Raw genomic sequence first — 17,486 nt, 5'->3', positions numbered from 1 at the left:
AGAGACTGCAGGATCTGTGTGAGGTCAGTAGAATTCCCATTTTGCAATTCTTTTACCATATCGAGGCACAGTCGATTAGTCTGTCGCACCACAGTCGCATCTGGGATCCTCTTGGACGTAGGTTCGAACCCTCATCACGGCCCTTGTGGATTTGTTCATTTGAAGCATCACGGTATTGTGACTTGTGCAACCCATCCACACATCGGTAAAACCCACATCGGTAACCACCTCCAAATGATACCTAATCAACCAGGCTGTGAGCAGCCGCGTCCAACGCCTGGTTGACAAGACCACCAACCAGGAGGCCTGGTCAGAGCCTTGGCCCTCCAAATCAAAGCAAGGTAGGTAAGGCATAAGGCGAGCGATATCAAAGGTATCTGATTCACCAAGGATTCAATCTAGGGACAGTCGATAGAATCTCAAACTTTGGGAAGCAAGACATACGCACGTCCTGGAAGTCAGGACAATCAACAAGGATATGCACCGCCATAAGAAGGACAATGCAGCTTGGACAATAAGGGTCAGGGCCGAGCTCCATTAAGTGCCCGTGAGTTAAACGTGTGTTGCCAAAACGTAACCTCAACAGAGCCGTTTCCAGCTACCATAACTGGTAATCGAACAGCCCGTCCTAGTGGACACAGATCCAAGCTTGTTAGTCCAGCCGCCGAACCCCTTGCGTCCCCTGAGTTTCGCTGACGGCTTTTATTCGAACTATAACGCTGTAAATGCTTCACCAGCCCGTCCTCCAAACAAGACCCAAAAGTGATTCCATGCACCCACCAAACCCCCTGTTTATGAATGAAAAATTGTTTATATATGACTCACAACTGTTGACGTTCGAACACTTCTGGAACACTTTTTTAGCTTCACTAAAAATTGTTGTTCCAACCACAATGCAGCAAATTATTCACTCACGTACTACAAATACAAATAATCGCCAACAGAACCTAAACACCTAACCTAACCTAACCTATTTATGCACAATTATGACTGCGTCTGTGGGATCGACCGCTGGATATAATGGACTTCAAGTCGAGGATGGGTTGCACAAGTCACAATACCATGATGCTTCAAATGAACAAATCCACAAGGGCCGTGATGAGGGTTCGAACCTACGTCCAAGAGGATCCCAGATGCGACTGTGGTGCGACAGACTAATCGACTGTGCCTCGATATGGTAAAAGAATTGCAAAATGGGAATTCTACTGACCTCACACAGATCCTGCAGTCTCTCCGAGACACAAGAGCTTGGACATGAGCTACGAGGAGAGGTCAGAGGCATTAAATATGCAAAAACTAGAAGATAGAAGAAAAAGAGGCGATATGATCACTACATACAAAATAATAATAGGAATCGATAAAATTGACAGGGAAGAGTTCCTGAGACCCGGAACTTCAAGAACAAGAGGTCATAGATTTAAACTAACGAAACAAAGCTGCCGGAGGAATATAAGAAAATTCACTTTTGTAAACAGAGTGGTAAACGTGGTCTAGAGTGGAGGTGGTTACTGTCTTGGGCTTCTGATGTTGATAGAGTTCTCCTTAAGTGTACCTATTGCATTTCTGCTTTTCAACGGGGGTATGCTGCACATCTTGCCATGCCCTCTGGTTTTAGTGTTATTTCTGTGTTCAGATTTGGGACCAGCCACTCTTAATATTTTCCACGTGTAAATTATGATGTAGCTCTCCCGCCTAATCTCAAGAGAATAGAGATTTCAGCATTTTAATTGGTCCCAATAATTTAGATAATTTAGCGAGTAGATTCTAGCAGTAAAGGATTTCTGCACGCTCTCCACGTCAGCAATTTCTCCAGATTTGAACGGGGCTGTTATTGTGCAACAGTAATCCACACTAGAGAGCACCAGTGTCTTGAAAAGTATCATCATTGGTACGGCATCGCTTGTTTGAAAGGTTCTTGTTATCCAACCTGTCATTTTCCTAGCAGTTGTGGCAGCTACTTTATTGTGTTCTTTAAAGGTAAGGTCTTTTGACACGAGTACACCCAAATCCTTTACATTGCTATTCCATTCTATGGTATGATTTGACTACTTTTAAAACATGGTGTTCGTTTTTATATTTTATTTTTTCATAGCACAGGAGTTGGAACTTATCCTCATTAAATCATTTTTGTGACCCAGTGAAAAAATCAGTTTACATCAGATTGGAGGATTGCTATGTCCTCTATGTTGTCTACTCATAAAAATCCTAGTGTCATCTGCAAAGGATGCACTTTTGTTCTCTTTTTCATCCTTTGTGATATTTAGTGCTTTTGGTTATCCTGCAGCTTTGAAGGTGACACAGTCTCCCCGCCTTGGTGCCCTCTTTTGATAATTACAGTACTTGACTTTCTTTTCTAAGGATAATAAAAAATGGGGCGTACTTGAAAAATTAAAATACACAAATATCTTATGGTTTTTAAGGATAATTTGGAAAATGAAAATACATAAGCTTCTTGTAAATAAGACATTGTAAATTTATTCACAATTACACAATTTACAGTGACCATTACGCAGCATTTGAATAAATTCATCTGAAATATACTTCTGAAATATATATTTGACGTGCTAGGATAGTAATGTTAACCCAGGATCCGAGTAACCGCTTCCACTTGTTCTGGTGATGCAGGTGTGACGAGAAGGGTGTAAATGGGGGTGCATGGGCAGGCTGACCTGCGGGGGCAGCTGGGGGTGAGTGGGCCACCAACACTGGGAGACGAGACAAGTTGGCCGCCCACGGGCAGCCCCCGGGGTGTGGCCGAGCCTCTGCAACTCCATCTAGGCACCTAGCTCATAAGGGGGCAGTCGCCCAAACTGGCCAGTCATATTGATGAGGCCATTGGCCAGCATGTGAGGGCAGGACGACTGACCCTGCACCCACAGCACTCCTGCAGCTGATCTTGTTGCTTCACTGTTAAGGTATGCCTACACTTTAGCCATAATACAAAGCAATACACAGAGCTGGTATACATTAACCGAACACATTCAATTACATAAAATCAGGTATTCTAATTTTTTCTGTAACACTTTTTATAGGTTATAACTACATGGGGAGGATTGTGACGATAGAAGGAATCAGATTGAAAGATAAATTCTATGTGAAGAATTTTCCTTCCATCCAAGTTGGCTACCAGTTTTGGGCTTGGTCTCTACGGGTCTGGTAGCAGGAGCTACAGCCAGGAAGGCCTATACACTACCTGCCACCCAGGAAAAGGCTGTCGGATTAGGTTTTTCAGGTTTAGAATTAAAGTGGAGAAGGATGTATGGGTGAGAAGGGAAAGTGGGGAAGAACAAGGTAAGGGAAGAATTGGGGGGTAATGCTCCCTGGAGACTATTGGGTTTGAAGCGCAGCTAAACCAATCTGGTGTTCTAGGCGCACTACACAAGCCTCTAACATAAAACACAAGCTGGTGTTATGCCCTGAGGGCAGACTAAACAAGGGATTTGTACAGGCAAAGTAGAGGGACCACAGCGGTAGCCACCTAACTAAGGTGCGTGGTAATGGATGCTGGTGTGGCTGTGAGTGACCAATGAGGCCTCATAACCACAAACTAGCATTCCCACGGCTATCATGTTGTGGGATGGCTGGTAGTGAGGGAGAGGCCATGGACTCCAGGGAGCAAGGGGACCATGGCACCCTCCTCCCCAGCCACCAACTAGACTGACCACAGTGACTCACGGCACCAACCCTGCGACAACACCACCACCCGGTGCCGTCCAACTCCTCCGGCCAAACTCTCATAATGGTGCATTAAACTCACCGCTATACCTATGCTCGCAGCCTAGGGTATAATATTGGCACTTTTCAAGTAAACTTCTTTTTCCCACAAAGTTGTTCATACATCTTCATAATACGCATTAAAAAAACCATTTATCAGCATTCAGAGATGTACATTATTTCATATTCCATCAAAAAATCCTACATTCAGCACAGCAAAGACAGCAAACTTTACTGCCATCCAACAATGCACAGCTGGCTAATACAGTGTGCAAATTGTGAATGATAGTGAGAGCCCAGCTACAGCAGGAGACTCCAACCTTAGCCCTGAGAAAGCTTATGTAGTATCTACCTTCTGTAGGAGCTCTCACTCGTCCCCACAATGGGAAAGTGTTATCCACACCCTCCAGTGTGCCAGCACCTCTCACCTTCTTGCCAGCCAACATAATATAAACCAAAATTAAATGTGGCATTTCATCACTTTCAAGCTTTTTTAAGATTGCTTTATTATGTAAACTAAAGAAGAAGGAGCAATAATGTAAGTTTTGCTCTGGGAAAGTGATAGGGTCAGAAGAGAGAGGTGCCAGCGGTTAAAACAGAAGTTAAAAAAAAAAAAAAACTACTCGGTAGTGAAATTGGTAAAGCTTGGGAAAACTTATTTGGTTGCAGAACTGATCATTAACTCAGTTATTATAGCACAATTTGGTGGGTTTTAACACAATCACGACTACACAGATAATTGTCACCAGTCTACTTAGTTGCACTTATTACTTAATAAATTAAAAAAGTACAAAATAAATTCCATCTAGCTGAGATTTCCTCCACAAAGAAGATTCATGAAAGCAGATCTCTGGTGTTGATAGGTAAATAAATAGATAAAACTTATCAAATTGCCATGTCCACAACAAACTGATAGGGCGAAGGGTTGAGCTCATTCTCTGCCCTTCCACATAAATATAGGCTCACATACCACCAACATAATATATATATATATTATTATATTATATTATATATATTTATAAAATTAGCAAAAAATATGGACACCAAAAGCATGAGACAGAACATTTTTTGTGAAACAAAAATTTCTAAATTAAGAAATTTTTAATTTTGCACACAATCAACTGACAATACTAACTTTGAAGATTTGGGCAGTTGCTAACTTGGGGATCAGGAAGTAGGGTACACATGGGAGAGCCAAGTGGACCTGGGGAAGGGATGCCCACAATTAGTTTTTTTGGTCGATGGGGCCAGACCAAGGAGGCCAAGTATGGTGTTGTGGTGGAGAGAAACAAGTTCACCCAATAGGGTAGAAGGGTAGATTGCTTGACAAGGATACAACACACTAAGTAGTTTACATATCGGACAATTTTGTCTTTGTCCTCATAAAAGGTATCCCATTAATATTTGAAAGAATGTGCTAAATAACCAGAAAACCATCACTCAAATTTTATTTTGAAAGGCAACAATTAAATGAGAACAGAGTAAGTGTTAGCAGCATAAGGAACTTCCCCATGGAGTACTGTGAAGCAGTCAGTACTCCCTGGTTAAGAAAGGATTTTTTGCTTACAATTTGTATCACAATAGAATTATAAAAACCTGTAATGGCTTAAGTAAAAAGACAAGAACAGTTTTAGTTTAGGAGTTTCGGAAATAAAATTATAATCTAGAATAGGAATACCATTTATCTGTGCGTGCAATTACAGTGTAGCATTCTGTCTTAAAAATAATAAAATTTCATCAAATAAAGAGGTTTAGGGGGGAAAGGGTTTGGGGAACGATGTTAGGTTTAGTTGATGTTGTGCCACGAGTGAGCAGCAGATGAGGCTGTTGTGGTCTAGTGGAGACCCTGAAGGACTGAGGACCCTCCTCTGAGGAGACTAGACGGGGAGGGTTACTCTGTGCTCATGGATCCTCCACCCCACTCAGCCCAACCTGTCTGCCTTGGTCGCTCGCACGGAGCGATACTGTTGCCGCCCACGGTACCCACACCTACTGGCCATCACAAAAGTTCATATTGTCTGAGATGCATCCTTTGTATTATGTCCCTGCAGTCATTGAACACTCTGCGGATGTTTTCAGTGTCCACGGCGCATGTGAAGTGAGGATAGCAGTAGTGCTTCCCATCACCACTGGCTGTGCTTATCCTCTGCAAGGGAAAAGATTAAGTCAATAAAAATCTAACATGTGACATAAAATAAATGTAAAAACCTTTATCTATTCCTCCTGCCCACCATCCTTAACCACTCCCTTACTCATGCCTGCCCCCACATCCTTGCCCACTCTCTTACTCATGCCTGCCCCCAATCCATACCCACTCCCTTATGTTTCACATACGTAGTACAGTATGCAATAGCATTACGAAAAACGTAAAATGTGAGTATTCTTTAATAATAATTACAGTACAGTACTTAGAATGAAGAGGCCATTTGAAATTTGTTAAGACCACCCAAATCAAGTTTACTTGTGAATCTACTTTCAGATTTTTGTATTTTTTTACTTTTAGCATTTAAAACATAAGCATGGCTGCTGAAAGCCAAACTGCTGGACAGAACTTCCCAAACTAGAAATGAGCAAATGAGCATAACATCACAACTGTCACCGAGCCACTGTCTGGGCAGCTCCCCAGGGAGGGGGAGCCCCAGGCCCCTCACACCAGCTATCCACCCCCAGTTCTGTGGCTGATGTGAGACCTGGCGGTCGTGCGATTTTGGCTCCAGACAATTTCCAGTGCTGTACCTTGTGGTGTGGTTCTGTCCTGTGGTGATGTGAGAGCCAGGAGTAATTTCACAAGTACTCGGGCTGCATGTACCTAGGGTTACCTTTCCTAGGTGCCCCTATAAGTACTGCCCTTGTGGCTTTGGGTTCCCTTGCACAAGTCGCTTAGGGTCTACCTGTGTGGGGTCTTTTGCTGCTCAGTGATTGCCCGCCCTTCGGGTCAGCTGGGGTGTTTCATGCACCACTGTTTGTCTCGGGGTAGGAGGAGACCTACCAGTTTTTGTCACTGGTAGGGGAGTTAGGTACTGTGCAGCGTGTTTTCACCATAATACAGTGACCGGCTCTGTTCCGCCGGGCTCTTGCATTTTTTTCTTTTTGTTTTTCTGCCTAGTGGGGGGTCTGCCCCTTGGTGTTGATACCTATTATATATATTTGGTGGTCCTCCACTAGGTCCCCATGAGTATACACGTCCCGGAGGTTCAGCGTTTAGTAGTTCGCTTGGTAGTTTGAGGGGCTGGTTAGCAGTACAGTGTACCTTGCCTGGGCTTTCCTTAGCAGAGCGTCTAAGGGATGTTGAAGCTCAGTGGTCTGATGGATGCGTCCTGGGTCTCATCTCGTTTTGTGCGAGTTTGAGGGTTGCTCTGTCCCCTTGTCTCAGGGTGACAATCACCTGTTGTATCTCTGTCATACTGCCTGTTGGGTCAGTGACACCTTCAAGCCAGAGTCCTGCGAGTGGTGTTTCTTGCTTGTACTCACAGTTCACCCAATCCACTAATCTTGACGTACTTGTGCAGGTGGCTTCAGCATTGCATGCGTGTTTTAGGCTGCTGCAGCAAGCTAGGTTGGTTGCTCACCCAGATGCCCCGAGATAGTCCCGTTTTGGTTATAGGGACCTGGACTTGGTGACATTAGTCCCCTTGATTTTGGTTTTGTCCTCACCCCCTTTGTCCTTCCCCTGCAGTTGTTCATCTTGTTCCTCCCCCCCCCCCCCCACACTGCACCCTGCTCCCACCCGTGCTGAAGAGTTTGTCTTTGTCCATCCTGTCAATTCCGCTGAGAATTTTGTAGGTGGTTATCATGTCTCCCCTTACTCTTCTGTTTTCCAGGGACGTGACGTTCAGTTCCTTTAGCCTTTCCTCGTAGCTCATTCCTCTCAGTTCCGGGACGAGCCTGGTGGCATAACGCTGAATCTTCTCTAACTTTGTCTTGTGTTTAACTAGGTATGGACTCCAGGCTGGCGCTGCATATTCCAAGATTGGTCTGACAAAAGTGGTATACAGGGTCTTGAACCTGTATTACACTGTATACCTGTGTATATAGTGTAATAACAGCACAATTATTTGTTTATTGTTTTATGAACATAATAATTGAATCACTAATATGCAAACCATACTTTGAGTATAGTGATGATTCACACATTTTATTATATAAATATATCACACTATTGAATAATATTACCACAAAAAAATAAGAAAAAATAAATCAAAGACATTGAAATAATTAGGTAATAATATCTTTGTGGCAACTCCCGCATGACACCTTGGGCAGAGCTAACCGCCTCCGATGCTTGCTCTGTCAACGCCTACATTTTGCCAATTTCCTCGCCCTATTGCGGGCAAAATGTCACCTACGATTTTTTTTTCTGTGACTAAGAAACACAAGTGAACGCATTGGACAATTTTTTTTTTCTTGAAATACAGCAGTGTTGAAGGCTATTAGGTCCATAGCAGCATAAGGGTTAAGGCGCTCAAACTTGCTCCACCAGGTAAACCTGCAGAACGGAAGAAGTTTCTTTGCACACAGCAATCTTCAAACCTGCATGAGGCGGGCTGGAACTCAGAAGACGCATTCATAGGTCCACCGAGCCCCAACAGTTTTCATGGGCCATAAGGCTGAGGGTCACCAAAAATATCATAACTGGAGCTATAGCCCTTGCAGGCAGACCCCCCACCAGGCACACAATACAAAAACAAAATGGAAAAAGAGAAAGAAAAAGTGAGTGAGAGAGAGAGAGAAAGAAAGAGAGAGAGAGAGAGAGAGAAAGAAAGAAAGAAAGAAAGAAAGAAAGAGAGAGAGAGAGAGAGTGAGTGAGTGAGTGAGTGAGTGAGTGAGTGAGTGAGTGAGTGAGTGAGTGAGTGAGTGAGTGAGTGAGTGAGTGAGTGAGTGAGTGAGTGTGTGAGTGTGTGAGTGTGTGAGTGAGTGAGTGTGTGAGTGAGTGTGTGAGTGAGTGTGTGAGTGAGTGTGTGAGTGAGTGTGTGAGTGAGTGTGTGAGTGAGTGTGTGAGTGAGTGTGTGAGTGAGTGTGTGAGTGAGTGTGTGAGTGAGTGAGTGTGTGAGTGAGTGTGTGAGTGAGTGTGTGAGTGAGTGTGTGAGTGAGTGTGTGAGTGAGTGTGTGAGTGAGTGTGTGAGTGAGTGTGTGAGTGAGTGAGTGTGTGAGTGAGTGAGTGAGTGAGTGAGTGAGTGAGTGAGTGAGTGAGTGAGTGAGTGTGTGAGTGAGTGAGTGAGTGTGTGAGTGTGTGAGTGTGTGAGTGAGTGTGTGAGTGTGTGAGTGAGTGTGTGAGTGAGTGTGTGAGTGAGTGTGTGAGTGAGTGTGTGAGTGAGTGTGTGAGTGAGTGTGTGAGTGAGTGTGTGAGTGAGTGAGTGTGTGAGTGAGTGAGTGAGTGAGTGAGTGAGTGAGTGAGTGAGTGAGTGAGTGAGTGAGTGAGTGTGTGAGTGAGTGAGTGAGTGTGTGAGTGTGTGAGTGTGTGAGTGAGTGTGTGAGTGAGTGTGTGAGTGAGTGTGTGAGTGAGTGTGTGAGTGAGTGTGTGAGTGAGTGTGTGAGTGAGTGTGTGAGTGAGTGTGTGAGTGAGTGTGTGAGTGAGTGTGTGTGTGAGTGAGTGTGTGAGTGAGTGTGTGAGTGAGTGTGTGAGTGAGTGTGTGAGTGAGTGTGTGAGTGAGTGTGTGAGTGAGTGTGTGAGTGAGTGTGTGAGTGAGTGTGTGAGTGAGTGTGTGAGTGAGTGTGAGTGAGTGTGTGAGTGAGTGTGTGAGTGAGTGTGTGAGTGAGTGTGTGTGTGTGTGTGTGTGTGTGTGTGTGAGAGAGTGTGTTCTACCTCTCTGTTTGGCTTTCGGTTTTATTTTTCTTAACATGTGGGGTCAGTTTTGTTATGCCTACCTTTCTGGACACACTGCTCTGGACCTCCCCCCACACTCGACACTCTTCCCCCACTTCTACTGATGACATCCACTCTCACTCGCATGCAGTCTTTAGTACTCTCCCTCACATGTCATTGAACTACATTAAAACTAATATTAACTTACTAGAAATTCGTCCCTGATGAAGTACTTTGCGCGTACCACTTCCGGTACCTCTTCAGGTTCAACAGTGGCATCTAGTGGGGTCTGGTACCGGGCAAAATCGGGGAAATATTCTTCAAGCTTACTCTTGCCTGCCCGGATCTTTTCTGCCAGCAGGTCTTGCTTATTTAAAAACAAGATAACACTTATTGTGCGTAGCCATCTGAAATTAAGTAGACATTAACCCCAAGAACAATTAAATTTGTATCATTCTTTTATTGTAAAACTTAATGATCTTGTCAACAATACAGAGCTAACAAAACTAAATATTGTTCAATTTCATGAGGATAATTGAAGAATATTTTAAGTCTCCAATGTCAGAAAACCTCTTGGCACAGACAATATTTGCAAACACTATTCTTTAACATAAAAAAAAAAGTATTGAATGTAATGAAACACCAATTTCTGGGAGAGCCCTGGTGGCTCCCTGAAGCTACTACACTGTACTGATATAATGCCAGACTACCAGGTGCCATCAGTTAAGAGTTCTTATTGGCATACCGAGGACCATGAGCCAGAACTTAACCCCCATTCAGAGAGGCGCAAGGAAGCCAGTGGCACTATGAAAACTTTTATATAAAGTCATAAGTCGAGCCTGGCCTCAGGTCGGGCTCGGGGAGTTCTACTCCCAAACCCTCTCCAGGTATGCTCCAGGCATTTAAATAACAATGGTCTATCAACAATAAGAATCAAGTTTGTAAGTACAGTGGAACCTCTATTAACGAGTTTAATCCGTTCTGGCACTGAGCTCGTTACCTGGAAAACTCGTCTTAAGAAACAAATTTCCCCATTTAAAATAAAGGAAATAAATTTAATCCGTTCCACTCCCAAAAACATCCATACCTGTATGACTTTTTTTATGTAAATATAATACTGCATGTGTAAATATAAATGTTTTGTTGTAGTGTTTTAATATTTACTTTACCTTATGAAGAGTAGTTGCTGGCTTGAGGGAGACGATGGAGAGGTGGGAAGGAGGAGAGGGGTTATGGTGTGGAAGGAGAATCCACCTCTGAGTCAGGCGGACTCTCTCTTCTTGGGAATTTCACTCAAATTTCATTTCAAATGTCACACAAGGATGCGTTAGACCAGCACCAAATAAAAAACTACATCGATTACACTCGTTGTGTCAACAATATAATAGTCTTACCACGAAGATACAATACAATGCCGTTTTCTCAAATAGGCAATGTGGTTATTAAAGAAAATGGAAATTTCATGGCAAACATGTATACAATCCCCAAGTCGATCGGATAAGAATTGGATTTTATAGAAATATTTGCTCAAATGACGCTTGAGCGCGGTGTTTGGGTGCATTCAAGAGAAAAAAGTGTGTCACGTTCAAGCGACATAACTTTCATAAAGTGTTATCACAAAGTGATAAATTAATTAAACATTTTCACACACCGGGTTGTCACTGCTTTATCAGGACAGCTTTTCCAAGAATGCGGTCACCTTTTCAAACATTCCAAACACTTCCCTGATCTCGGTGGAAGAGGCAGCATCCTCCCTTACCTCCTCATTCCCTTACTATTGGTGTAAATTGTTGATGAGGACCTGCCATACTCCCTTGTGAGATCAATCACACAGACACTACACTCATGCTTTGCTATAATTTCCTTCTTTAAATCCACAGTAATTGTGTCTTTCTTCCTCTTGACAACACTATCTTTAGCAAGCAGCTTCTTTGAAGATATCGTGTGTTACAAATTGTAGCCGCAAAACCACTAAAAACCCAAAGAAAAGCTCAAATAAATCCAGAGGGATGCTTGTCGTGTGCGATACAACAACAACACTGGCGTCCGAGAATTTGCGAGAACCCACGAGATGCTAGGAAGCACCATGTGGTTTTGCTCGTTAATAGAGGCGAGCTCGTCAATAGAGACAAATTTGCTGCGAGTGGCTTGCTCGTTACTGGAAAAACTCATTAATAGAGCCACTCGTTAATCGAGGTTCCACTGTATATTGGGACTTCTTATATTGGTAAGTACAACCAAAATACTTTTGAATTTTTGCCATAAAATATTAAATTTTGCTCCCCCAGATTTTCAGGATGATGGACCACTTTTATGGACACAACAAACTATCCAGTAAGTCTTGGTCCCAAGGTGTTCATAAAGCATGTGACACTCTGTATATGTATATATTTACACACACCAATATGAGAATGACTCTGTTCAAAGTTGGAGGCAAGATGCTTAGGGCTATCCTCACCCAAATTTGCAGGGAGAATGGTTTGGGGTATGGGTTGGACATAGGTTGGTTAGGATAGACCTAAGTTAAATGTTTTTATGAAATAAGGCCTATAACCCAAACCTCCTGTGCGATATTCAGGAAGTTAGAACTGAAATTGGCGACGTGTTGTTCGAAGAATGCTGAAGTTACTCCTGCCATTTATCTGAGCATTTTTATGATTTACTTTCTATATAAAGTAAATCATGAAGCATGAGCAACAGAGGCAGAGACAGATTTAATTGTGAACTGATGCTAAAACTAAAAGAAATTTTAAATAAATATTTTCAACTGGGAGACAATGCAAACTCACTATCACAACAAAGTAATCACTGCCTACAGAAGAAATTTTCTAAATCAGACAGGAGGAAACCAACTAAAAGATGGATGAATGAACAATGCCTTAAAATGCAAACAAATAAAACATTTAGCCTAAGCAGACACTAACCTGTTATTCCATATACTTTTGAAGAGATCTAAAGATTCCCGTAGCCTGTTTTGACTGGGATCTTCTCGTAGAACCATGTTGTAAGACGAGCAAGCGGTGACAAATATAATGGCGGTGACATCATTGAAGCATTGGATCCATTTCCTCCTTTCATCTCGCTGTCCACCCACATCAAACATACTGCAAATTTAGTATATGTAATCATGAGTGGCTGTCATTGTTTGAATATTTAAAACTGCATACAACCAGCGTTGAATGCAATGAAACGCCAAATTCTGTGTGGGCCCCAGAGGCTCCCAGGAGCTATTACACTGATTCAGTTCCATACTTCTAGGTGCCATTAGTTATGGAATTCTTATTGGTTTACTGGGAATCATTAGCCAGAAACTAGTCCCCTTAAAGATGTGCAGGGAACGGTGGCACTCTGAACATCTTTCATTTAAAGTTACCTCTGCCACCACCAGGGAAAGCACCCAGAAAGTCAATTATACAAAATGGACTACTGCATAGTCAGAAAGAGGCAGCAGTCTCAAAACAGCCCAAAAGAACTCCCCCCAACAATGTAAACAAACTATAAAAAATTTGTGAAACTTTGAAACCACCTTTTCCCTTGTTTGGGGGGAGGGAGGCAAACCATCCCAGCTGGCCTATTCACCCTAGTTCTTCTGATGATAAACCCAATGTCCTGCGGGAGGGAGGGTGTCAGGGAGCCTCCGGAACTCGCCCAGAAATTGGAGTTTCATTACACTTAATGGTGAATTCCTGGGGGGGGGGGGGGGGGGTTGCCGCTTGAGGTTCCCTGAAGCTAGCTACCCACAGAGAAGAAAAAAGGTTACACACCTGGGAGAAGGAAGCACCGCAGGCAACCAGACAAGAGAGACCAATGGTCGCAAACCATGACCCAAGTTCACACAAAGCCACAAAAGACTGAGAATATCCACAAGACACCCAGCTGCTAGGACCCTGTGCGACTACCAAAACACCCACACTCAAAGAATGGCCCAAGAATGAGAAGCAAATAGCGCCTAAAGAATGGCCTACAAAAGCACATCAAGGCATGAGGGGTAGACTGCAGACTGGCTAGAGCCCCAAAGAACCACGGATGGCAAACCCCCCAGTTGAAACAGGGAACCACAGGGAAGCAGTCCGAATGGAGCGGATCCCCGAGCCCCAAAGAGCCAAGGATGGCAGACCCCCTGGTTGAGACAGTGAAACACAGGGCAGCAGTCCAAATGGAGTGGATCACTGAGCCCCCAGGAACCTGAATCCTCTGCAGCACTAGCCATACTACTGCAAAGTCCCGCATCGTGCTATGAGAGAGACACATGGACAGCGCCAACGCCACTGACTGAACTGGTGAGCACTGGTCACAATGCCCCAGCCAACTGATGAGGCATCTGTGAACACATCAAGTGGGAGAGGAGGAAGGTGCCATGGCATCGAATCCCGAAAAATCCAAAGAGGAAGCTGGTAACTGGCTTATGGATTCCAGGGGTTCAACCCAGCGATCGCAAAAGAGGCTGCTCCTAAGGTACCAGAACAGCCTCCGAAGTCAAACCCTGCCCAGTGGATAAACCAGAAGAGCAAAGTACAGGTTCCCGCACAGCTGCTCGAACAACCACCTAGTGACCACCACTAAAACAGCCGACGGTGGGACAGCAACCGTAGCAAGTCCGTGGGAGGGAGAGAAAGGGACGCAGTCCGAGAATCCCACACAAGACCCTGCCAAGTTCAAAGGCCCAGGGATCGGACCATCTGGGAATTTCCCCAGTGCACCAGGAACAGGAACCTGGCAAGCTGGGAAAGAGCCAAATCCGTGGCTAGCAGACAAACAGACTGGCTGGGAGCCCACACCAACCAGTCATCGAGGTAGGCCAAGACCCGAAGACCGAGCAGACGAAAACGGACCACTATGACCCAAGTCAAACGCGTAAAAACATGAGGTGCCAGATCGACCTGAAAGGGAGACAACGGAAGTGGCAAGCACGATGCCCCATGACAAAACCTAACCAACCACTGAATCTCAGATGGAAAGGGAAGGGCCAATACACGTCCCTGAGGTCCAGGGGAAATCATCCACAAGCAAACCCACTCTGATGGAGGACAGAAAGGAGTGAAAGGAGCCCCCCTCCCCAAAAAAATAAAAAAGGAAGGAAGGGTCGCCTAACACCACTGAAGGCCGTAAGAAACGACAATTAAAGCCCATGAATCGTGGGACTAGGTGTTAACAAAAGAGCGAGCCTCCCCCCACTGCCCCAACAACGGGACTACCTGCAAAAGGGCCGACGCAAACTCAGAGATGCCGACCTTTGCACTGAGTGAACACCGCGCCGACCAGGTGAAGAAGGGATCAAGGAGCTCACTGACTCTCAAACTGGCCCCAGAGGCCTACTATAACCAAATGAGGCCCCAAGCCCTGGCACCACCTTTCTGAAAATCTTGCAAGAGCAGAAGCCGCTGACAAAACCGAGCAACACAGTCCTCCGGGAGCAACAGAGGACAAAACAGGGAAGAAGACTTGGAAGCAAGGGCCCAAGCCGAAGCTAACGACAGGATTAGCATAGCCTGTCGATACACAAGTTAATAGGTTAAAAACATAGAAACTGCCTCCCAAAAGATCGCCACAAACAGTTGCAGCAAGGCAAACAACCATGGAGCAGCAGAGACAGACCCCCCAGACCCAGTGCTCCCACATCTTCCAAAATCCAATTCAAAGACAGCTCCAGAAGACGAAGCAAAGGCAAGGCAGCGGACAAAATACAGATATTCTGAAGTCATCCGCCGTCAAAGCAGCCAAAAAAGTGGGAACCTGACCAACCAGCTGGACCAGACCAATATCATGAGGCACTCATTGAGATATTCCAGAGCCCCCCCCCCAAGAACATCAGCAACACCGTGGAAACATCCCACCACTCAAACGTGCAGGCACGACAAAACCCACACCAAGCCCGAAGAAAGAAAAATTTGCCAGCCAGGAAACTCTAGAACCACAAAATCCTCCCTAAGAAGAGGAGAGGAGCCATACTGAAAAGAAACCAGATCCAGCACCAAGGCATAAGCCAGGTCCCATAGGAGGTTAGCATTGAAAGCCTCCCTGATGGCAAAGGCATTCATAAAGGAAGACTGACGGTTGCATGAAGAATTCCTGCTTGATGGGGTTCTGGGAGTTTTTCTACTCTCCAAGCCCGGTTCCAGGCTTGACTTGTGAGAGCTTGGGCCACCAGGCTGTTGCTTGGAGCGGCCCGCAGGCCCACATATCCACCACAGCTCATTTGGTCTGGCACTCCTTAAAGAAAACTATCTAGTTTTCTCTTGAAGATGTTCACGGTTGTTCCGGCAATATTTCTTATGCTCGCTGGGAGGATGTTGAACAACTGTGGACCTATGATGGTAATACAATATTCTCTGATTGTGCCTACAGCACCCCTGCTCTTCACTGGTCCTATTATGCATTTTCTTCCATATCGTTCACTCCAGTAAGTTTTTATTTAACTGTGCAGATTTGGGACCTGGCCCTCCAGAATTCTATGTATATATTATTTGACACCTCTCTCGTCTCCTTTCTAGTTAATACATTTGGAGAACTTTGAGACTATCCCAATAATTTAGGTGCTTTATTGCATCTATGTATGTCATATATGTTCTCTGTATTCCCTCTATTTCAGCAATCTCTCCTGCTCTTAATTGGGCAGTAAGTACTGAGCATTACTCAAGACGGGAGAGCACAAGTGATTTGAAGAGTACAGCCATTGTGATGGGATCCCTGGATATGAATGTTCTCGTAATCCATCCTATAATTTTTCTGGCTGGCGTAATATTTGCTTGGTTATGCTCCCTAAACGTTAGGTTGTCAAACATCATTATTCCAAAATCCTTCACATGCTGTTTTCCTACTATGGACAGATTTGATTGCATTTTGTACCTTGTATTATGTTTAAGGGCCTCATTTTTACGATGTTGATAAGAGTTCTCTCTCAGCAAACCTATTGCTAAATAGTTTGCCTTTGTCTACCCTGTCAATTCTACTGAAAATTTTGTAGGTGGTGATTCATATCTTTTCTAACTCTTCTGTTTTCCAGGGTCAAGAAGTTTAATTCCTGTAGCCTTTCCTTGTAACTCATACCTCTTAGCTCTGGGACTGGCAAACCTCCGAATCTCCTCTAAATTAGTGGTTTGATAATGGTGCATAAACATGTACAGTACTGTATACAGTTATGTGAATACAGTGTGAATATTTGAAAAAAAAAAAAAAAGTTTTATTTATTGTTCAAAGACTATAGTGTTGTCCGCATATTAGTAACATGAATATATTTGTGTATATCGATGTTCCACACATTTTATTATAGAAATTTTCATAAAGACACACTATTGCATAATATGACTGCAAAAATTCAGTAAGAAACTAAATCAAGGACACTGAAATAAATCACTTTAAATATATTGGTGGCAGCTCCTGCCATTCACCAAGCAACCTCCTCGAGGCATCTGCTGAAATCCTTCCACTATGGCCAAAATAAATTACATTAATTTTTTACCATGATCAGGGAATGCATTTTAACAATATTAGAACAAATTTTGAATTTTTGTCTTGCACACAAGGGAGTGGTCATATAATACAGGCACACAGTGCAGGGGTTAATGCTCCTAATGTTCGTTAGACCTAAGGATTCTATATATTTTTTTTTTTTTGAGATATATACAAGAGTTGTTACATTCTTGTACATATGGTTATCATTCACACTAGTAACAGCTGGCAATCGCTTGTCATATTGGAAAAATCCAGAAAGCCATTGTTTGCTTTCTGGGAATTAGTACAAAAATAGGCACCATGTCAAGGGCATCACTGCCCATTTACTGATGGTCATGCTAGGAACCATATAAATGTAAAATTGCAAGGAGTTTTATGGACCTGGAAGTTATTGGTGATCAGAAATCTATTACAAATAGTTAACATAAAAATTCAGTCTTAAACTTTGACATGTTCAACCTCACTACGGGCAAAGTAAAATTAAAATTCCCACCAACAGAAATGTCTTACAAAATAG

General features: G+C 43.7%; 1 protein-coding gene across 2 annotated transcripts in view; it reads right to left on the bottom strand.

The window, feature by feature from the left end:
* Window positions 1-2,448: 2,448 nt before the first annotated feature.
* Galphas (G protein alpha s subunit) overlaps window positions 2,449-17,486 on the bottom strand; it is a 121,795-nt gene continuing 106,757 nt past the window's right edge. For both annotated transcript variants that reach the window (XM_045739920.2, XM_045739918.2), the window contains 3 exons: window positions 12,442-12,621; window positions 9,726-9,924; window positions 2,449-5,860 (listed from right to left, as the gene is read on the bottom strand). In XM_045739920.2, the coding sequence (XP_045595876.1) occupies window positions 5,714-5,860; window positions 9,726-9,924; window positions 12,442-12,621 (526 nt within the window). In that variant the 3' untranslated portion in view covers window positions 2,449-5,713. The remainder of the gene's footprint in view (window positions 5,861-9,725; window positions 9,925-12,441; window positions 12,622-17,486) is intronic.

Source organism: Procambarus clarkii, chromosome 26, assembly GCF_040958095.1.
Source record: "Procambarus clarkii isolate CNS0578487 chromosome 26, FALCON_Pclarkii_2.0, whole genome shotgun sequence".
In the NCBI taxonomy this organism is placed as follows: Eukaryota; Metazoa; Arthropoda; class Malacostraca; order Decapoda; family Cambaridae; genus Procambarus; species Procambarus clarkii.
Note: the sequence above shows the minus strand (reverse complement) of the source record. Positions and strands in the feature narration are given on the sequence as shown.